The sequence below is a fragment of the Bemisia tabaci genome, chromosome 10, assembly GCF_918797505.1.
Source record: "Bemisia tabaci chromosome 10, PGI_BMITA_v3".
NCBI lineage: Eukaryota > Metazoa > Arthropoda > Insecta > Hemiptera > Aleyrodidae > Bemisia > Bemisia tabaci.
In genome coordinates, this window is record NC_092802.1 from 11588856 (window position 1) to 11606630 (window position 17775).

General features: G+C 41.7%; 1 protein-coding gene across 1 annotated transcript; it reads right to left on the bottom strand.

Annotated features, from left to right (window-relative positions):
- Window positions 1-725: 725 nt before the first annotated feature.
- On the bottom strand, window positions 726-16818 carry LOC109044718 (cathepsin L). Its single transcript, XM_019062557.2, has 9 exons — window positions 16736-16818; window positions 14075-14230; window positions 12241-12424; window positions 11118-11263; window positions 7640-7736; window positions 6158-6408; window positions 3507-3597; window positions 2287-2354; window positions 726-1294 (listed from the first exon to the last, which is right to left on the bottom strand). The coding sequence occupies exons 2-9, from the start codon at window positions 14168-14170 to the stop codon at window positions 944-946; spliced, it is 1284 nt and encodes a 427-aa protein (XP_018918102.2). The 5' UTR covers window positions 14171-14230; window positions 16736-16818; the 3' UTR covers window positions 726-943.
- Between the last annotated feature and the right edge of the window lie 957 nt (window positions 16819-17775).

A 17775-nucleotide genomic window follows, 5' to 3' on the forward strand; every position in this document is an offset into this window, starting at 1 on the left:
TGGTTTTGTAGGTCCATTAGTTGGTGGCTTCGTCGTGCCCGCTGGTTTCGTAGGCCCTTTAGTTGGTTGCTTAGTCGTGCTCGCTGCTACTATTACTGCTGGTTTCGTAGGTCCTTTAGTTGGTGGCTTGGTCGTGCTCGCTGGTTTTGTAGGTCCATTAGTTGGCGGTTTCGTCGTGCCCGCTGGTTTCGTAGGCCCTTTAGTTGGTTGCTTAGTCGTGCTCGCTGCTACTACTACTGCTGGTTTCGTAGGTCCTTTAGTTGGTGGCTTGGTCGTGCTCGCTGGTTTTGTAGGTCCATTAGCTGGTGGCTTCGTCGTGCTCGCTGGTTTCGTAGGCCCTTTAGTTGGTGGCTTTGTCGTGCCCGCTGGTGGCTTTGTCGTGCCCGCTGGTGGCTTTGTCGTGCCCGCTGGTGGCTTTGTCGTGCCCGCTGGTGGCTTTGTAGTGCCCGCTGGTGGCTTTGTCGTGCCCGCTGGTGGCTTTGTCGTGCCCGCTGGTTTTGTAGGCCCTTTAGTTGGTGGCTTTGTCGTGCCCGCTGGTTTCGTAGGCCCGTTAGTTGGCGGCTTAGTCGTGCTCCCTGGTACTACTACTGTTGGTTTCGTGGGCCCTTTAGTTGGTGGCTTAGTAGTGTTCGCTGGTTTTGTAGGCCCTGTAGTTGGTGGCTTAGTCGTGCTCGCTGGTTTCGTAGGCGCTTTAGTTGGTGGCTTAGTCGTGCCCGCTGGTACAACTACTGTTGGTTTCGTAGGCCCTTTAGTTGGTGGCTTTGTCGTGCTTGCTGGTTTCGTAGGCGCTTTAGTTGGTGGCTTAGTCGTGCCCGCCGGTACTACTACTGTTGGTTTCGTAGGCCCTTTAGTCGGTGGCTTTGTCGTTGCCGCTGGTTTCGTAGGCTCTTTAGTTGGTGGCTTTGTCGTGCCCGCTGGTTTCGTAGGCCCTTTAGTTGGTTGCTTAGTTGTGCTCGCTGCTACTACTACTGTTGGTTTCGTAGGGCCCTTTGGTTGGTGGCTTAGTAGTGCTCGCTGGTTTTGTAGGCCCTGTAGTTGGTGGCTTAGTCGTGCTCGCTGGTTTCGTAGGCCCTTTAGTTGGAGGCTTAGTTGTAGTCACTGGCACTGCTACTGTTTGGTTTGTAGGTGGTAGTTTTGTTGTTGGTTTTGGTGTCACCGGGATTTTTGTTGTACCGACATTAGTTCCGTTACCTCCAGTAACTTCAGTTGAGGAGAAGCTGTTATCGTATGCAACTGAGAGAGGTCTGTGTCGCACACCACAGTAGTTGATATTCCGTGCGAATCTGAAGTAACCCTGAAACATGCAAATTATATTCTACATAAAGAGATCGGAATAATGGTTACACTGTGTCTTTAAACTTCAAATGCTGTGTGAGGTATCTGCTCATTTAGCCACGCTCCATGCAGCAAAAAGTGTTGCGTTCTGTCACAGTTTATAGGCGTTATGTTGCTAACTGACACAATAATTAAAAAACAAATAAATACCTACCTAAAAAATGCAATAGTTCCTGTTGCGTTTCGCTATGCAACGAGCATTGTTCCAGTTAGCCGCAGCATTGAAATAGTCTTTGCATAAGTTTTTATACTCAAAGGGAATCATTCCCTCTACAATATTATTGTTAATTTGGTAAGAGTGCGCTCATATTGAAGGCCTAGCATTGATAGAGAACACATTCCTGTATCTTTTAAAGTTTTAGTGAGTGTTTTCAAGCAAAGTTCTCGAGAGCGGCTTACGTTTTTCTAATTTAGATCACTCACCCAGCGACTGTAAGTAATATCTCAACTATTAGTATACAGTTCAAGTGCAGAGTCTCTCGTATGTTGTCTCTTTTTCCTGCACATGGCCCATTCCCTTTTTTTGCCAAGTTACTCATTTTAAAATGATCTATCGGAAGAACAGTGTTCTACGTCAAAGCCGCAGAGCAAATGCGTGCGCACAGTATTATGATTATAGATTTATCTCTCCTCTGCTAATTCTTTATCTCGGCCTCCCTTTTTCGACTGAAGTATCTAGTTAGAAGGTTATAAGTCATCGTGAAAGGAAATTATAGAGACGGAAAAAGTGCTTCAAAAATATTTCGTCTGCGTGAACCCGAAAGAGATACAAATAGTGATACAGAATACATTATATCCATACTTTCTCTCCAGCAGAAGGGGAAGGGGGCAGACACTTCAAAAGCTTCACGTACGTTCTCTGAAAATGCGCAAAAATTCTCCGTTGAATGACTACATAATAGTTTCGCTTTGTTTTATTTTATTTTATTTTTACATAGATGCGCTACTCACTTTTTCACCCCAATCTTTTCCAAAGCTGTTTTTCGCAATCCAGTACGGGAAGTCGGCTCCACCATACCCTGAAAATGAACAGAAGAAAAAATTTGCACTGTAGGTTGTCGCGGAATTTAAGAAAATGAAGAAAAAAGTATAATTACATGCAAAGTATTTTAGACCAACCACAGCATAGGTTTACCACCAATAGACCACTGGATAAGGTACGAATTCCAAATATGTTAGGCCCCTCTTTGCCATCTTGTTGTTGAGCTGGTGCGCATCTGTTCCATTTGAATGCATTGCCCCTAGAATTCTAGAGGCGGTTTGAAATCAAAAAGCGCTCCCAATGGAGATGTTGCACGTGTGAGAAACTAGCGATTTGACTGTTGATTCTTACGGAAAAGTTCGCGAGAAACACGGTGGTCCCACTGGTTTTCTCTGAGATCAACTCCCAAGCTCAAAAAAAGCTCTCAAGTTGAGGCCAAAATGGAGGGGATATCCCACGCTATCCCGAGAGTCCACCTCTACATCAAGACAAACTCTCCATACAAAGATGGGGAGCAAATACATTGACAGGGCTGCAACTTTATTTGGGGACTCTAAAACTGAAAACACGGCAACCCTGCTAATGTATTTGCTCCCTATCATTGCATGGAGAGTTTGTTTTGATGTTAGAGGTGGACTCTCAGGATAGCGAAGGATATTCCCTCCAATTTGGGCTCAATTGAGAGCATTTGAGAGTTTTTTTTTGAGAGCTTGGGAGTTGATTTCAGAGAAAACCAGTGGCATCATCGTGTTCTTTGCGAACTTTTACGTAAGAATCAATAGTCAAATCGCAAATTTCTCACATATGCAACATCTCCATTGGCTGAGCACTCAGAATGGTGGCGCGAGGGAATTCCTCTCCTTAGTGTTCCTTTGGTCCGATCGTAAAAAAAAAGGGCTCAAGTCGAAACTGATAGTATGATATAATGAATTCATATTTGAAGGTATGGCAAAGAATCCATTATTGAAGTAAACTTTGATAATCGATCCTTTTCCATAGGATTAAATGGTATAGTTCAATATCGATTCATTGCGAAGTGTGTATCATTGATTATCGATATTTTCCCATTTAAAGGTACGGTAAAGGATCGATTATTACGGTGTCTGTAGCAAACACCCTGATAATCTATTCTTTTCCATGGGTTTAAATTGTGGATTCTGTTCATCGCAAAGCATGCAGGGATACTTACGTTGCATTCCATAGCCGACCAGCGTGACAAAACGATTTGGACTCAATGGACACTCGCTAGCATCTATGTTAGAGATTCCACTGACGTAAAACTGAAACATTAAATCCACAAAATATTTGTAAGTCCCGTCGTTGAGTATTGTTGCTTCAAATTATAGGTGTAACTTTTTTTTATGACTCATGATTTCAAAAACATTATTTTTTTAACATCAGTTTTCTATACAACGCGGGTTTACGAAATTTTAATTTGTAGTACCCTGTAAGAGCTCGGAAGGGTCTCATAATTATTTTTTCGATGTGCCGTAAATTTGACCCTTCCTGGAATCTGGACGTTATCGATCTGGCGTCCGATATATCGTATCGATTCGGTTGTAAATTTAGGAAACTTATTTACTTCAGTCGTAAACAACGATGAGAGCTTGTCAAATTTACCGAATACAAAAAAAAATCGCAAAATTCCGATAAATAAAAACCAGATTTTTAGAGCCATAAGGGTAGTTGCAGTAGCTAGAATTGTAAAGGCACTAGCTAGTAATATAGTGAATCCAACCATACATTTATGCTGACTGTGAGGGCACCAGCTAGAGGTATAGTAAATCCAACCACATTAAATGCTGACTGCGAGGGTACCTGCTAGAGGTGTCGTTGTTCCAACCACACATTCAGCTGACTTAACCATACCCTGGTAAAAATTGGCGATAAGAGCTGCGTTTCAAAATACCATAGGAATTCTTATAGCCGGCTAAAGAAGGCTACAGAAAATCATATTGCTGGCTGTAGAATGCGGAGAAAATCATACGGCCGGGCTATACGAAGCAATAAAAAATTATGCAGCCGGGCTATAGTTCCTATCGCCGGGCCTTACACTTTATCGCCTGGCTGTTGCTTTTTCGCCATCGGCTATAAAAGGCTATAAGAAACTAGGGGCTACGCCCCCTGGCCGCTACGCGGCCCAACCCCCCGAAGGCGCTCCGCGCCATCAATGGGCCGCTTCGCGGCCCTATTTTTACCCTCCTATTAGTATTAGTTTTATTTTTCCCCTAAAAAAATTCGATATGAGGTATACTTAATAGAATGAAATAATTTTTGGTTTTGATGAATAAAGAAAAAAAAAATTTTTGAAGTCAAAAGGACGCGTTTTGGAATGACTGCTTGATGAAATATTACAGTAAAACAACGATCTGTTTAAATCGGATAATTATTAAGTATCTCTGGAGGCGGGGATCGAACCCACACCTTGATCAATGTGGACACTTCCGACGTCGTAGACGACTCGGCCACCGCTCGTCTTGAGGTAATCGGCGGAAATCTTGTGTAGATAAGTGTAGAGCTGATGCGCAGGCTACACACCTACTGCGCAACCTCCTCGACCACTGCGCATCCTCCCGCGCATAGCGGTAGCAGTCCCGGAGCACTCTGTAAATTCACTCACTTTAATAACGTGATTTTAAAAAAACCTGGGTCCTTTTTCCAAAATCTGATTAGAGCGGGCTCATCTAGAGCCTATTACCTGTCGATTTACGCAAAAATCATGGAAATCGGCCCAGTAGAATGCTCAAACGAACTATGACAAAACACATAAATTTACATTGTTTATATGGGAGAATTCGCAACTTTACCACGTAATATAAAAAAACCTGGGCCATATTTTCAAAATCTGAAAAGAGTTGGCTTATCTAGAGACAATTGCCCGTCAATAGCCGCAAAAATCATGAAAATCGGCCCGGTAGAACGCTGGAACTAAGCGTCACCAGTTTCGCAAAATTAGGAGGTCTTGGAGCTTATAGTATAGATTGTGTAGAAATTCGTGTGCTTTGGAAATCATTAAGTTTGATACGGAGCCACCTTAATATTAACAAAACACACGTTATATTTTCCTTCAATACATATTTTTTTCCATCAATTAAAACGAGAATAATCCATACAGGATGTGCAAACATTTCAAAATCATGAACTGAATAACGCTGACTCCGCCAGATTAAATATTAGAGCCTAACACAAAGCGGAGCGGCGACGCACTGGCGCCTACAAACCTAACAGGGATACTTCACGCATTGCGCAACGCGTGAAGTATCCCTGTTAGGTTTGTAGGCGCCAATGCGCGTTTCGCGCTGGCCGCCCGCCTGCCGCACCGCAGCGTGCCACGGCGCTTGAAGCAACTATTTCACACCAGAGGTATTGCACAGAATCATACGAAACTGAAGGCGCTCTAATATATTAGGAATGGTAGGCATCCATCAAAATTACGGAGCTTTCCTCGCAAAATAAATCAAGATACTACGGCCCAAAAAGAGAGCAGTGGTCCAAAAACTCACTAAGTCCTAGCATCCGTAATTAGTGACGTTTAGCATACACTTTATCGCCTGGCTGTGAGTTGCTTAATCGCCATCGGCTATAAAAGGCTATAAGAAATTGTGAAGCCGGCTATAGAAGCTATTGGAAATCTTACAGCCGGCCGTAGGTCTATGGTATTTTGGAACACAGATTCTACTGCCAATTTTTACCAGGGTACCTCTGGCTTGTGCAACTACTCTTATATCTGACACCAAAATCAGTTAGGAGCATAGTTGGGCTTATGATGTTCAGGTGCCACGGAGAGGTAAGGGGGGGGGGGGTGTTCTCTCTTTGTTTCTGGGAAGAAAGCTCGCATACTTGCATATCCTTGGCGTTGATAACGACAGCAATTGGGCCCTGGTTGTAGACCCAGTTCTTCATGCTTTCTTCATCTCGGTTGTTGACCTCGATGTAAGCAACCCTGGCGGCAGCGCCATTCTTGAGGGCGCAATCCTTGGTCTTGGGGCTGTAGACGGCCTTCGACTGGATTCCCTTCATGTTGACTATCTTCGTGAAGGCGTCCCAGTGGTTCCCTCGCGAACATGTCACGGTCGAACAATCGATCAGCTCTGAAACAGCACGATTTCGTCACGATCCCTGTTAAAATCCATCATTGTGATATCATAAAATAATTCGGCCTAAATGACGAAATATTGATATCATTTTAAGTCGACCGGATATCAATTTGATCATTGTGATATCATAAAATCATTCAGCCTAAACGACGAAATATTGATATCATTTTAAGTCAATCGGATATCAATTTGATCGTTGTGATATCATGATAATATCGTGTTGAGTAAGCACGCTGCCATGATGACATCATGTTGATTCAAACGACTTCCATTCATAACGTAATTGTTATAATGCCAAAGTTGTGTCGGTAACGTTTAGCGTACTTTTTTCTTAAAATTTTTAGTTGATTCGTGAGAAATATGAGGCTCAGAAAAACGATGCTAAGTTTTGCTTCTGAAAAAAGCCTGCTCGGAGGTAAGCTGGCGAGGTCAATAGCCCAAGTAGCACATCTTAATTAATTGGCACAGTCAATCGATCTGCCATTAAAATCTATGTAAAAAGATTGATCATGAGAGTATACCTCAACAATCGATTCTTCATCATTGCTTCAAATGGAAAAATATTGATTGTAAATTATTCATGCCTTGCTACCGCGCGAAATCAACTTATCTTATCTATTTGTTTTTATAAATAAAATGAGAGGCTAATATTTGGGGCTGATTAAATTGTTACCTATTTTATTTTTATATAGAGGGGCGAAGTGCCTCCTCATAAGTTACCCTTAAGGAACACTTTTTAAGTATACTGCCGTGCTACGGAAAACCGCAGTATGAACCTTTAGGCGTTGCCAAATTTTTTTCGATAAAATACGAATTCATTGGAGAATTTGTAAATCTGTTTCTCCCAATTTTCAGGGCATTTTTGTATGTGATTAAACCTAAAATATCTGACAATTTCGAGGGAAAATATGCATAACTTTCGTGAAAATTACATGTTTTATCCAGGTTTGGCAACTTCAGAATATTTCTCCGGCTTTTTTCCGCGTATCACGGAAGTAAAGGGGTCGATGAGAGACACCTCTCTTCCCCTTCCAAGAATATTTTTACGATCCCACCCCCAATTTTTCAAATAAGTCTTTATTATTTTTCCTCACAGGGGTTAGTCCGAACTGTAAATTGTTTGTCCTCCGCAAAAAAATGTCCCCCGTCCTTTCAAATTACAATTCAGCCACAACTCTAATCACGTGTGTAAGCCGAAGAGGGAAAAAGTATCATTTCTACTTACGCTGTTCAGACAATTTAACAAGATTCTTCGTTGCTTTCCAAAGGAAAGTTTCGATGACTGCAACAGTTGCGTATGCAGCACTTGCAGCGCAGCTACCCTATAACATATTGTACATCGCAATTAGAGTTGAAGCATGCCAACTCACAGACTCATTTCTTGCATTTCTCAGATAGCTACAAAAAATTCTACATTTTTCTTGCCTTTATTAAATTTTTTTAGGTGAGGTTCATACATTGTATCTTTGGATTATTGTGGTCAGAGTCCGACTTAAAAATGTCGATGCCGAAGTCGATATATTTTTTGCGCGAATCACTTAGGAAGAAAATGGACATGTGCCTTTTGGATCCTGACTTTTTAACCTTCATGAATTCCTTGACGATGTATCCTCTTGTGATCCTGATTTTTTTTTTTTTTTTTTTTTTTTTTTTTTTTTTTTTTTTTTTTTTTTTTGTAAAATGAGGCATATTTTGACATTTCCATCGAAGACCTTTTAGTAAAATATTTTCTTTTAGTATCTGACAATTTTTAAATTTTGGAGAAAGGTTTTCCCCCAAGCCTCCAAAATTTAATATATGCCAATTTTTATTCTTTGGATGCGGCAAATGCCGCACTAAAATCCATTAAAACTGCCACATTTGAACGAATACTTATTTTCTATGCAACTATCTCAACATCGTCAGAAAATTCCACTGTGCCCTCTTGTCCACTCATACTTCTGTTAATTTTAAGTTTGTGCGGGCCATGCTCGTGCTTAAGGTCCTGCATGAACAGTTGCGATGGTGAGGCGGTGAGCGTCGCGTCGCGTCGCGCGTCGCTGTGACCGTAAGATCTCTGACAAAACGCCTTCATTTTGTCTGTATGCAACACTGTATGAAAGCATGTGTGGTGATGAAATAGGTGTATTCAGGTTCGGGACACCATAGAAAAAGAATTCTACGAAAAGAGTCGGTACTTTAACTGACGGCCAGAGTGGGCGCTATCCAGTTTCTTTTGGGTTCATTCTCAATGGAATTGAGGTTTTACCTCAGTTTCTTTCAATGAGTTGGAACTACACGCGTTTCATTTTCCTGTCATATTGTTAGCCAAAGTGCAAAATCGCGTATCTCCGTTGCGACGTCAGACACCTCCTTTAACTTTAACTTTTAACTTTTTATTGTCTTTGAAAAACTAGTCAACATCAGACTTTCTTGATTTTTCTTCTCTTTCAACAGAATATTCGTAAAGATTTCAAGTAATAAAGTCGTTCTCTTTCCCATCGAAATAAATTAAATTCGAGTAGAAATTTTGATTTATTGCAATTAAGATACGTGGTTTTGCACTTTAGCATGTGCCTTTTGGATCCTGACTTTTTTAACCTTCATGAATTCTTTGACGATGTATCCTCTTGTGATCCTGATTTTTTTTTTTTTTTTTTTTTTTTTTTTTTTTTTTTTTTTTTTTTTTTTTTTTTTTTTGTAAAATGAGGCATATTTTGACATTTCCATCGAAGACCTTTTAGTAAAATATTTTCTTTCAGTACCTGACAATTTTTAAATTTTGGAGAAAGGTTTTCCCTTAAGCCTCCAAACTTTAATATATGCCAATTTTTATTCTTTGGATGCGGCAAATGCCGCACTAAAATCCATTAAAACTGGCACATTTAAACGAAAACTTATTTTCTATGCAACTATCTCAACATCGTCGGAAAATTCCACTGTGCCCTCTTGTCCACTCATACTTCTGTTAATTTTAAGTTTGTGCGGGCCATGCTCGTGCTTAAGGTCCTGCATGAACAGTTGCAATGGTGAGGCGGTGAGTGTCGCGTCGCGTCGCTGTGGCCGTAAGATCTTTAAAACGCCTTCATTTTGCCTGTATGCAACACTGTATGAAAGCATGTGTGGTAATGAAATAAGTGTATTCAGGTTCGGGACACCATAGAAGAAGAATTCTACGAAAAGAGTCGGTACTTTAAACTGACGGCCAGAGTGGACGCTATCCAGTTCTTTTTGGGTTCACCCTCAATGGAATGGAGATGTTGCATGTGTGAGGGATTTGCGATTTGACCATTAATTCTTATGTAAAAGTTCGCGAGAAACACGATGGTGCCACTGGTTTTCTTTGAAATCATCTCCCAAGCTCAAAAAAAGCTCTCAAAGTGAGGCCAAAATGGAGGAGATATCCCACGCTATCCTGAGAGTCCACCTCTACATCAAAACAAACTCTCCATGCAAATATAGGGAGCAAATATATTAGCAGGATTGCCGTGTTTTCAGCTTTAGAGTCCCCAAATAAAGTGGCAATCCTGCTAATATATTTGCTCCCTATATTTGCATGGAGAGTTTATTTTGATGTAGAGGTGGACTCTCAGGGTAGGGCGGGATATCCCCTCCATTTTGGCCTCAACTTGAGAGCTTTTTTTGAGCTTGGGAGTTGATTTCAGAGAAAACCAGTGGCACCATCGTGTTTCTCGCGAACTTTTACGTAAGAGTGAATGGTCAAATCGCAAAACCCTCACACATGCAACACCTCCATTGAGGGTTTGCCTCAGTTTCTTTCAATGAGTTGGGACTACACGCGTTTCATATCCCTGTGATATTGATGGCCAAAGTGGAAAACTGCGTATCTCCGTCGCGACGTCGCACACCTCCTTTAACTTTAACTTTATTTTGCCTTTAAAACACTATTCAACATCAGACTTCCTTGATTTTTCTGCTATTTCAGCAGAATATTCTGTATAGACTTCAAGTGATAAAGTCGTCCTCTTTCTCATCGAAAAAAATTAAATACGAGTAGAAATTTTGACTTATTGCAATGGACCACTAGACAAGGTACGAATTTCAGCCCCCTGATTCCAATCAAAAGTTCACGTAAAACACGACGCGCACAACAAAAATCACCGAAATTAACTCCTTACGAAGATATTTAATAAATCTTGATGCATGAATGCAAACCACCCGCTCATGAAAACTCAATGCTCTACATGATTCACATCGCGCGCTGAACGTTATCATAACAGTCTCTGCGATATAAAAATCTGGCAACCTCAATCTTGACGCTTCGGCTCAGCTATAGCAAATTGCTTGTAGTTTGAACAGCACATGGTGGGAAATGAACATTGCTCGATTGAGAGGCTTGCTGAAACCGTTTTAGTGCGGGATTTGACTCATGTAGAGCTTTGAGTTTCTTGTGAGCGGGCAGTTCAAATTCCTCGTATCCAATGTGAAATAAAAATGTTAAGATCCTCGTTAAGAGTTTGTTTCAGTAATTTTCGTTGCGCGAATCGTGTTCTACGTGAAATTCTGGTTAAGAATCATGTATCAGAATGCTCGAATTCGTACCTTGTTTAGTGGTCCATTAAGATACGTGGTTTAGCCATCGATATACTTCCGAACAATTTTTCACGAGTTCGTTTAAGTCATCGTTTGAGTTTTTACCGAAACCACTAAAATCACTTAATTCATACGCTGTAAGAGTTTGATTGTCTGTGTATTCGAATTACCTCGTCCTGGATTTCTGTGACAGCACCCTTCGATTCCCAGTTGAAGTCAGTTTCGGCATCAGCCCAGTCGCTCAGGGTGTTCGTGTTGGGAAGGTGCGACATGTCTCCCACATTGTGCGTTGCATGTTTCTTCAGAAACTCGTCACCTATCAAAATGCAAATCTGAAGTAAAACATCTGGGTGATTCTAGAGGGTACCTGCATAGGTGGAGTGCGCACATGTCGGTAATTTTGAGGTTGGGCCATGAAACTTTTAGGGCCTAAACCGGCTGCCAACTCACGAGTTCAAATTATTCAGAGTGATATATACAAACCTTTGAGGTTCTAAGGGTGGTTCCATTTTACTTAATTTACAAATCGGAAAATCGACAGTTCTAAACAAAACTAAAAATTAAGTAAAATCTAAAAAAAATTGAACCTAACAAAATCCCGAAATCGACGGTTCTAAACAATACTATTCATTCTTCTGCAGAAGGGTGGGGTGGGGTTGGGGTGGAGTGCCCCACTGAAAAAAAACTCGGTGTATTTACTAAGAAAAGGGTAAAATTACCAAGAATTCAGGGTTCTATTTGATCCCAGTTTTTTCTTGGTAAAATTACCATTTATGGAATTGGTAATTTTACCAAGAAATCTCGGTAAAATTATTGAACTTTCTCGGTAATTTTACTGGACCTTCGTAAAAACGCCAATATTTTTTATCGACTGCGTGGTAGAATTACCGAGATAAAATGGCAAAGTTACCGGGAATTGATTACCAATAAAAGTGGTTTTCTTACCTGAAAAAAACAGTAAAAATACCGGTTTTTAGGTAAGCTTATCAGTCTGTCTTGGTAAAATTACCAATAATTGGTAAAAAAAGTGAGATGGTAAAGGTACCAACGTACCTTGGTTGAAGACGCCGAGAATTTTTTTCCGAAAATTTTTTTCAGTGCCCCCCCCCCCCCCATAGCCTGGGCTCCGTCACGTAGCTGAGTTACCTTCAAAAAGGTGTTTACTTCCGCATCGAGTGAACTGGGCCGCCCCTCCCGCAAGGAAGACAGTTAATCGCGGGAGGGGGGCTGAAATCACTCTGGACGGAGCTGATTTGATCAAATTAAAAGGAGCAATGGTAAATTTTTACTCACTCGTCAAGTCGGCAAATTTTGTGACTCCATACACGACAGTTCCCTTCCGAGGCCGATTGTTCAGTCTCTCGATCTCCTTCAAATTTTCCTTGAAAATTTGGAAGCGCTTCGCTTTCTCTCTGTCTTCGGGGTATTTTTTATTGTATTTTGCCACAAATTTGTCGAACTCTGTCGCAGGATCACCCTAAAAAAGATAAAATACGATACTTAGGGGAAACCAGGCAAACTCATGAACACGATACAAAAGGAAAAAGAAGACGGAAGAAAGAAATCGGCGATAAACAAGGAAAGGAGGGTGTGAAGGACACGGAGAAATGGAGAAATAGCGCGATAAGAAGCTACTATTTCCGGCTCATTTTAGAAGCAGCATATGTGCTATTTGACTCCCGAGCTTATAGTTGATTTTATGGATGAGACAGAAATAGTAGTTGCTTATTGCTAAGCATACTGTGTAGTTCAATTGAAGCATGCGCGACAGAAGTACGCCAGCGCCGCGAATTTAAACATTTCTTTCAATTGTGCTCTTTTTCCTCTTAAGGTATCTCCCATGACACCTAAGATAGTTTTGGTATTTCACCTGTCAAATACAGTAGACTCTGAATTATCCGGATTAATTGGTGCCGGGCCCTATCCGGATAAAAAAAAAATCCGGATAATAATAGTAAACACAAACACCACCAACCAACACCACAGTATTCTTATAATGTATACATCATGTACATACCAACATGAATTTAAAAGGTTAACGCCAAATTGAACGACTCAATGGTGATTGTGAATGGTAGCCGACAACGATAAATTACAATACAACGATTAAAGCGCGCAATGCGTGAAGTATTCATACAGTCTTGTAGCCGCTAATGTGCGTTTTAGGCTAACTAACCGACTGCACTGCGTTTGGCGTAATGCGAGAAGTATTTATGCAATCTAGTAGGCGCTAATGCGTTCCACGCCGACCTCACTGTTGGCGCAATGCGTGAAGTATTCCTTCAGCCTTGCAGGCGCCAATATGCCTTGCGACCGCCTCTCCGCGGATCCGCTCACTTATCGGAATGCGTACGTAGTTACATGGTTGCAAAATCGATCCGCATAATCCACAGTCCGGATAATACGAAGCCGGATAATCCAGAGTCTACTGTAAACCTTTTTTTAAAAAATATTTTCGCAATGATATTTGAATGTGCGAAATATTGTAGATATTTGTATTTTGAAAATGATTTGTTTCAAGTGGGTATGATAGATAAGGAAAACAAAGGCACTTTACTTTTCGGCGCTTGAGCCCCATTCGAAAAAAAGCGGTTCGATTCTATCATTATCAGTATATGATACCAATATTTTTCCTTTCCAAAAACCATGCCTTTAGGTATCAAGTTAAATTTGTTTGTCAAAATTGATAAGTGAATTCTTTAGTCTCCGGACAACAGAATTGCGATCTCAAAATTCGAAAAAATATGACAAGTAGCTGAGGAAATGGAACTAATCGGTGCGATATATCGCATGTCGTTCTCACGCAAAATATAGCGTCCATCGAATCAACTTAAATAAAAAACTCAAGGTTTAGTCTGTCATGCTAAGGAAGAACGCCGTATGAGCCTACAGACGTTGCCAAGTTTACTCCGATAAAAACCGGATTTACAGGGAAAATTGCGAATATTATTTTCCAAAAATTTTAGACAATTTTGTACGCAATTCAATCCAAAATATCTGGAAATTTCAAGGAAAAGTATGCATGAATGTTGTCAAAAATACATGTTTTATCGAGGGAAATTTGACAACTCTCGAATATTCATACGGCGTTCTTCCTTAGCACGGCAGAAGTGAGCATTTTACTTACCTTAGTCGGTGCCTTTGTGGGCTGAACTGCGCCGTCGCTGGTGGTGAAATGGCCGCAGAACACCGCCAGGAGCCCGACGAAGAGGAGCAACCTCATGCTCGTGCTCGAATCCTCCCGCCGTTTTCTTCAGAAATCCGTTAGGATATCCAAATGCCTCTGAAATTTCACAAAATACCAGGACTGAAATTATAGTTTCAATGCTATCGGGCATATCGACGGCGTAGGTCCGCAATCACATGTCTCTTTCGCGGTGTCTGAAAATCTCCGCCTCTATGTTACTTTTTTTAAAGGAGAACAAATTGACATCATTCCTCGAAGTTTTTGCAGAATTTTCTTCGCACAGGGAGAAATATCACGGTAGTTTCAAAGAATTGGACGTATTTCTATCAAAGGAAGCTGTGTGCCAGGGCCGGATTTACCTACTTGCCGCCCATGGACCGCTAGTATTTTGCCGCTCCCTTCTCATTCGTTTTGAAACCTCACATGGGGGAACATCAAATGAACGTGCGCGGGGGAAGGGTGCCATAGACGCGTTTATGGTGTTGAAACATTTTCTGGAGAAAAGCCCTGTCAACTACTACTAGCCAATAGTTCACGGAACTTTCGTTAAACTATCTCTGTGTGGACAAGGCCTTCCATTCATAAGAAATGAACGAAAAAAGTATGAAAGACGACGCAAAAATGTGGATTAATGATTTTAACTTCCGCCGCCGCGCCTCGCACTGTGTTTGACGCTCCAATGCGTGAAGTATTCACGCAGTCTTGTAGGCAGTTATGCGTTCCACGCTGTTCGCACATGTGTCTGCCGCAATGCGGAGGTATTCATGCATTCTTGTAGGCGCTAATCGTTTCACGCTGTCCGCAACCTGAACGCCACTGTGTTTGATGCAAGTGCGTGAGAATCTTCGTGCAGTCTTGTAGGCGCTAATATGTGATACATGCCGATTCGCCGCGCCGAGGGCTTCTCCTTTTCATCTCTAGTCTCGTCATCATTTCTCTCTAGGGAAAGTCGCGGGCGTACAGGCCAAATTGTGTGGTTTGGTTTCTCTCTTAACTCGACTAATTAAACAGGTGCTGTCTCTTGTATCACTGAAAGACGACAAAAGTAGAAATTACTATACCTCAGAAAAATTAGAGATTTGTCGCTCTTTTCTCGTTTGTAAATTTTTTTTCTAAATTCGATTTTTTTTATACGTTACATTTAAAAAAATCACAGAATTTGCCGCCATGGGCCGCGGCCCATGTGGCCACCCCCTTCATGCGGCCCTGCTGCGTGCATTATGACGTGATCCCTGTTATGCAGGTATGCTTACGGGTCTCAGGGCTCATGTCTTAATGCACATAGTCCCGTTTGATAGAAATACGTCCAATTGCTGTTGAGTAGCTATCCGTTTGAAAAATAATGTATGATAGGAAGTCTGCGACGTCGCAAACCGAGTTATGTGATCGCCGACTTCCACCGTCGACATTCCTTTGTCTTCTTCTCCCTCTTTTCCTAATATTTCTCATTGAAATTGACGTATTTCTGCTGAAAAGAACTAGAGACGGGTGGGTAATATGGGCCACGGGGCGTGCTGTAGAGAGCTGCATAAGAACGCAATGTAAAAGTGGACGTGATTCCTTTTGAGGAAATGGAAAAGTGAGATTTTACATTAAATCAAACGGAACTAAGCGCTAAAATAAACGGCACTCATGAGCCTTGGGCATATGAAAAGAGCGTTGTGAACAGGGCTCATGAGTTGAAGATCCCCATGGGCGAACGCGGTGGCACCGCCTACCAAGGAGACTGTCCAAAAAAACCATTGGGGGTTTGAAAGAATCACGAGGGGGTTGCAAGGAACTGGCCACGCAGCAACAATGAAGAGCAAAAAAAACGAATGATCTTGAATGCTATCATATCGGATTCTATTTTGATATTCTGTTATATTGTTATTGTATTGTATTCTATTCTATTCTAATGTGGAAATATTCAGGAAGGGATGATTATAACAAGGGGGTTGCAAAAGGATCGGAGATAGGGGTTGGAAATGGTACAAATGTTGTTCCAAAGGTTCTGTCATATTGGATTCTATTTTCGATGATCTATTATATTATCGTATTCTATTCTATTGTAGAAATATCTGAGAAGGGTGGGTTATAACTAGAGGGTTGGAAAAGATCATTGAAGATTGGGGTCGAAAATGGTGCAAAGGTTGTTGAGGACCAACCTTGAGACGAAAGCAAGTGACGTCGGATTCTATTTCATCGTATTCTATTTCCAATAAGTATTCTATTCTAATTGTATCGCATATCGTCCCTTCCTGTAGAAAAAATCGATGAGGTGGGATCACCATACGAGGATGAAGGGTAGGGTAAATCATCGAGGGAGGGAGGGGAGGTAGAAAAATTATGAGGGGGTTGTAAGAACCGACGCTGAGGTAACGAGTGACCTTGGATTCTATTCTATATCGTATTCTATTTCCGATAACTATTCTATTCTAATTGTACATCCAACACCGTCCCTTATTCCTGTGGAAAAATCGAGGGGGTGGGATCATCATTGGAGGATCGAAAAATTATGAGGGAGTTGTAGGGAACCGACGACGAGGTGACGGGTGACCTTGGACTCTATTCTATCGTATTTTATTCCTAGTATCTATTTTATTATATTCTATTCTATACCTTCTATTCCGGTGTTTCCGAGGCTGAGTGAGTCGACGGAGCTCGGGATCGGCCGTGCGCCGACTTGAGATCGTACTGATTTTGAAATTTCGATGGCGGATCATGGCGGCTAATTGCAAATCACCCTCGCAACAGGCACTCGAAGGCGTCGAAATTGGTCTCGGCGACAAATGAGTGTCTTCGCGCGGCCGTAAAACGCCTCAACGACCGCGTTTAATGGCTGAGAAGATTGGATGAGCCGCAAAATTGTCACCCATGGCGGTGTTGATGCCGGCAGAGAAGCATGCAACATCCGTCAGATCTCTTCGATCTGGTAAATGGAGCTGTTGCATGTGTGAGGAATTTGCGATTTGACTGGTGATTCTTATGTAAAAGTTCGCGAGAAACACGATGGTGCCACTGGTTTTCTCTGAAATCAACTACCCAGCTCAAAAAAAGCTCTCAAGTTGAGAGTAAAATGGAGGGGATATCCCACGCTATCCTGAGAGTCCACCTCTACATCAAGACAAACTCTCCATGCAAAGATAGGGAGCAAATACATTGACAGGGCTGCCACTTTATTTGGGGACTCTAAAACTGAAAACACGGCAACCCTGCTAATGTAATTGCTCCCTATCTTTGCATGGAAAGTTTGTCTTCATGTAGAGTTGGACTCTCAGGATAGCGTGGGATATCCCCTCCATTTTGGCCTCAACTTGAGAGCTTTTTCTGAGCTCGGGAGTTGATTTCAGAGAAAACCAGTGGCACCATCGTGTTTCTCGCGAACTTTTACATATACGAGTATGTAAGAATCCATAGTCAAATCGCAAATTCCTCATACATGCAACATCTCCATTGCCCTGCAATTCGCGCCTGGAGGGATCGACTCCCGACAAAATCATGCTTTGATGTACTTTCCCATGAAACTTTGAAGGGCACGCGTTCATCCTGGCCTATATTTCGCAAAAAAAATAACAGCATACACACATAGTTTTAAAAGAAACCAGGAAACTTCTTCATCAGGAATGGGTCAGTTGCACTGGTTGCTGGTTCTGTTTTTC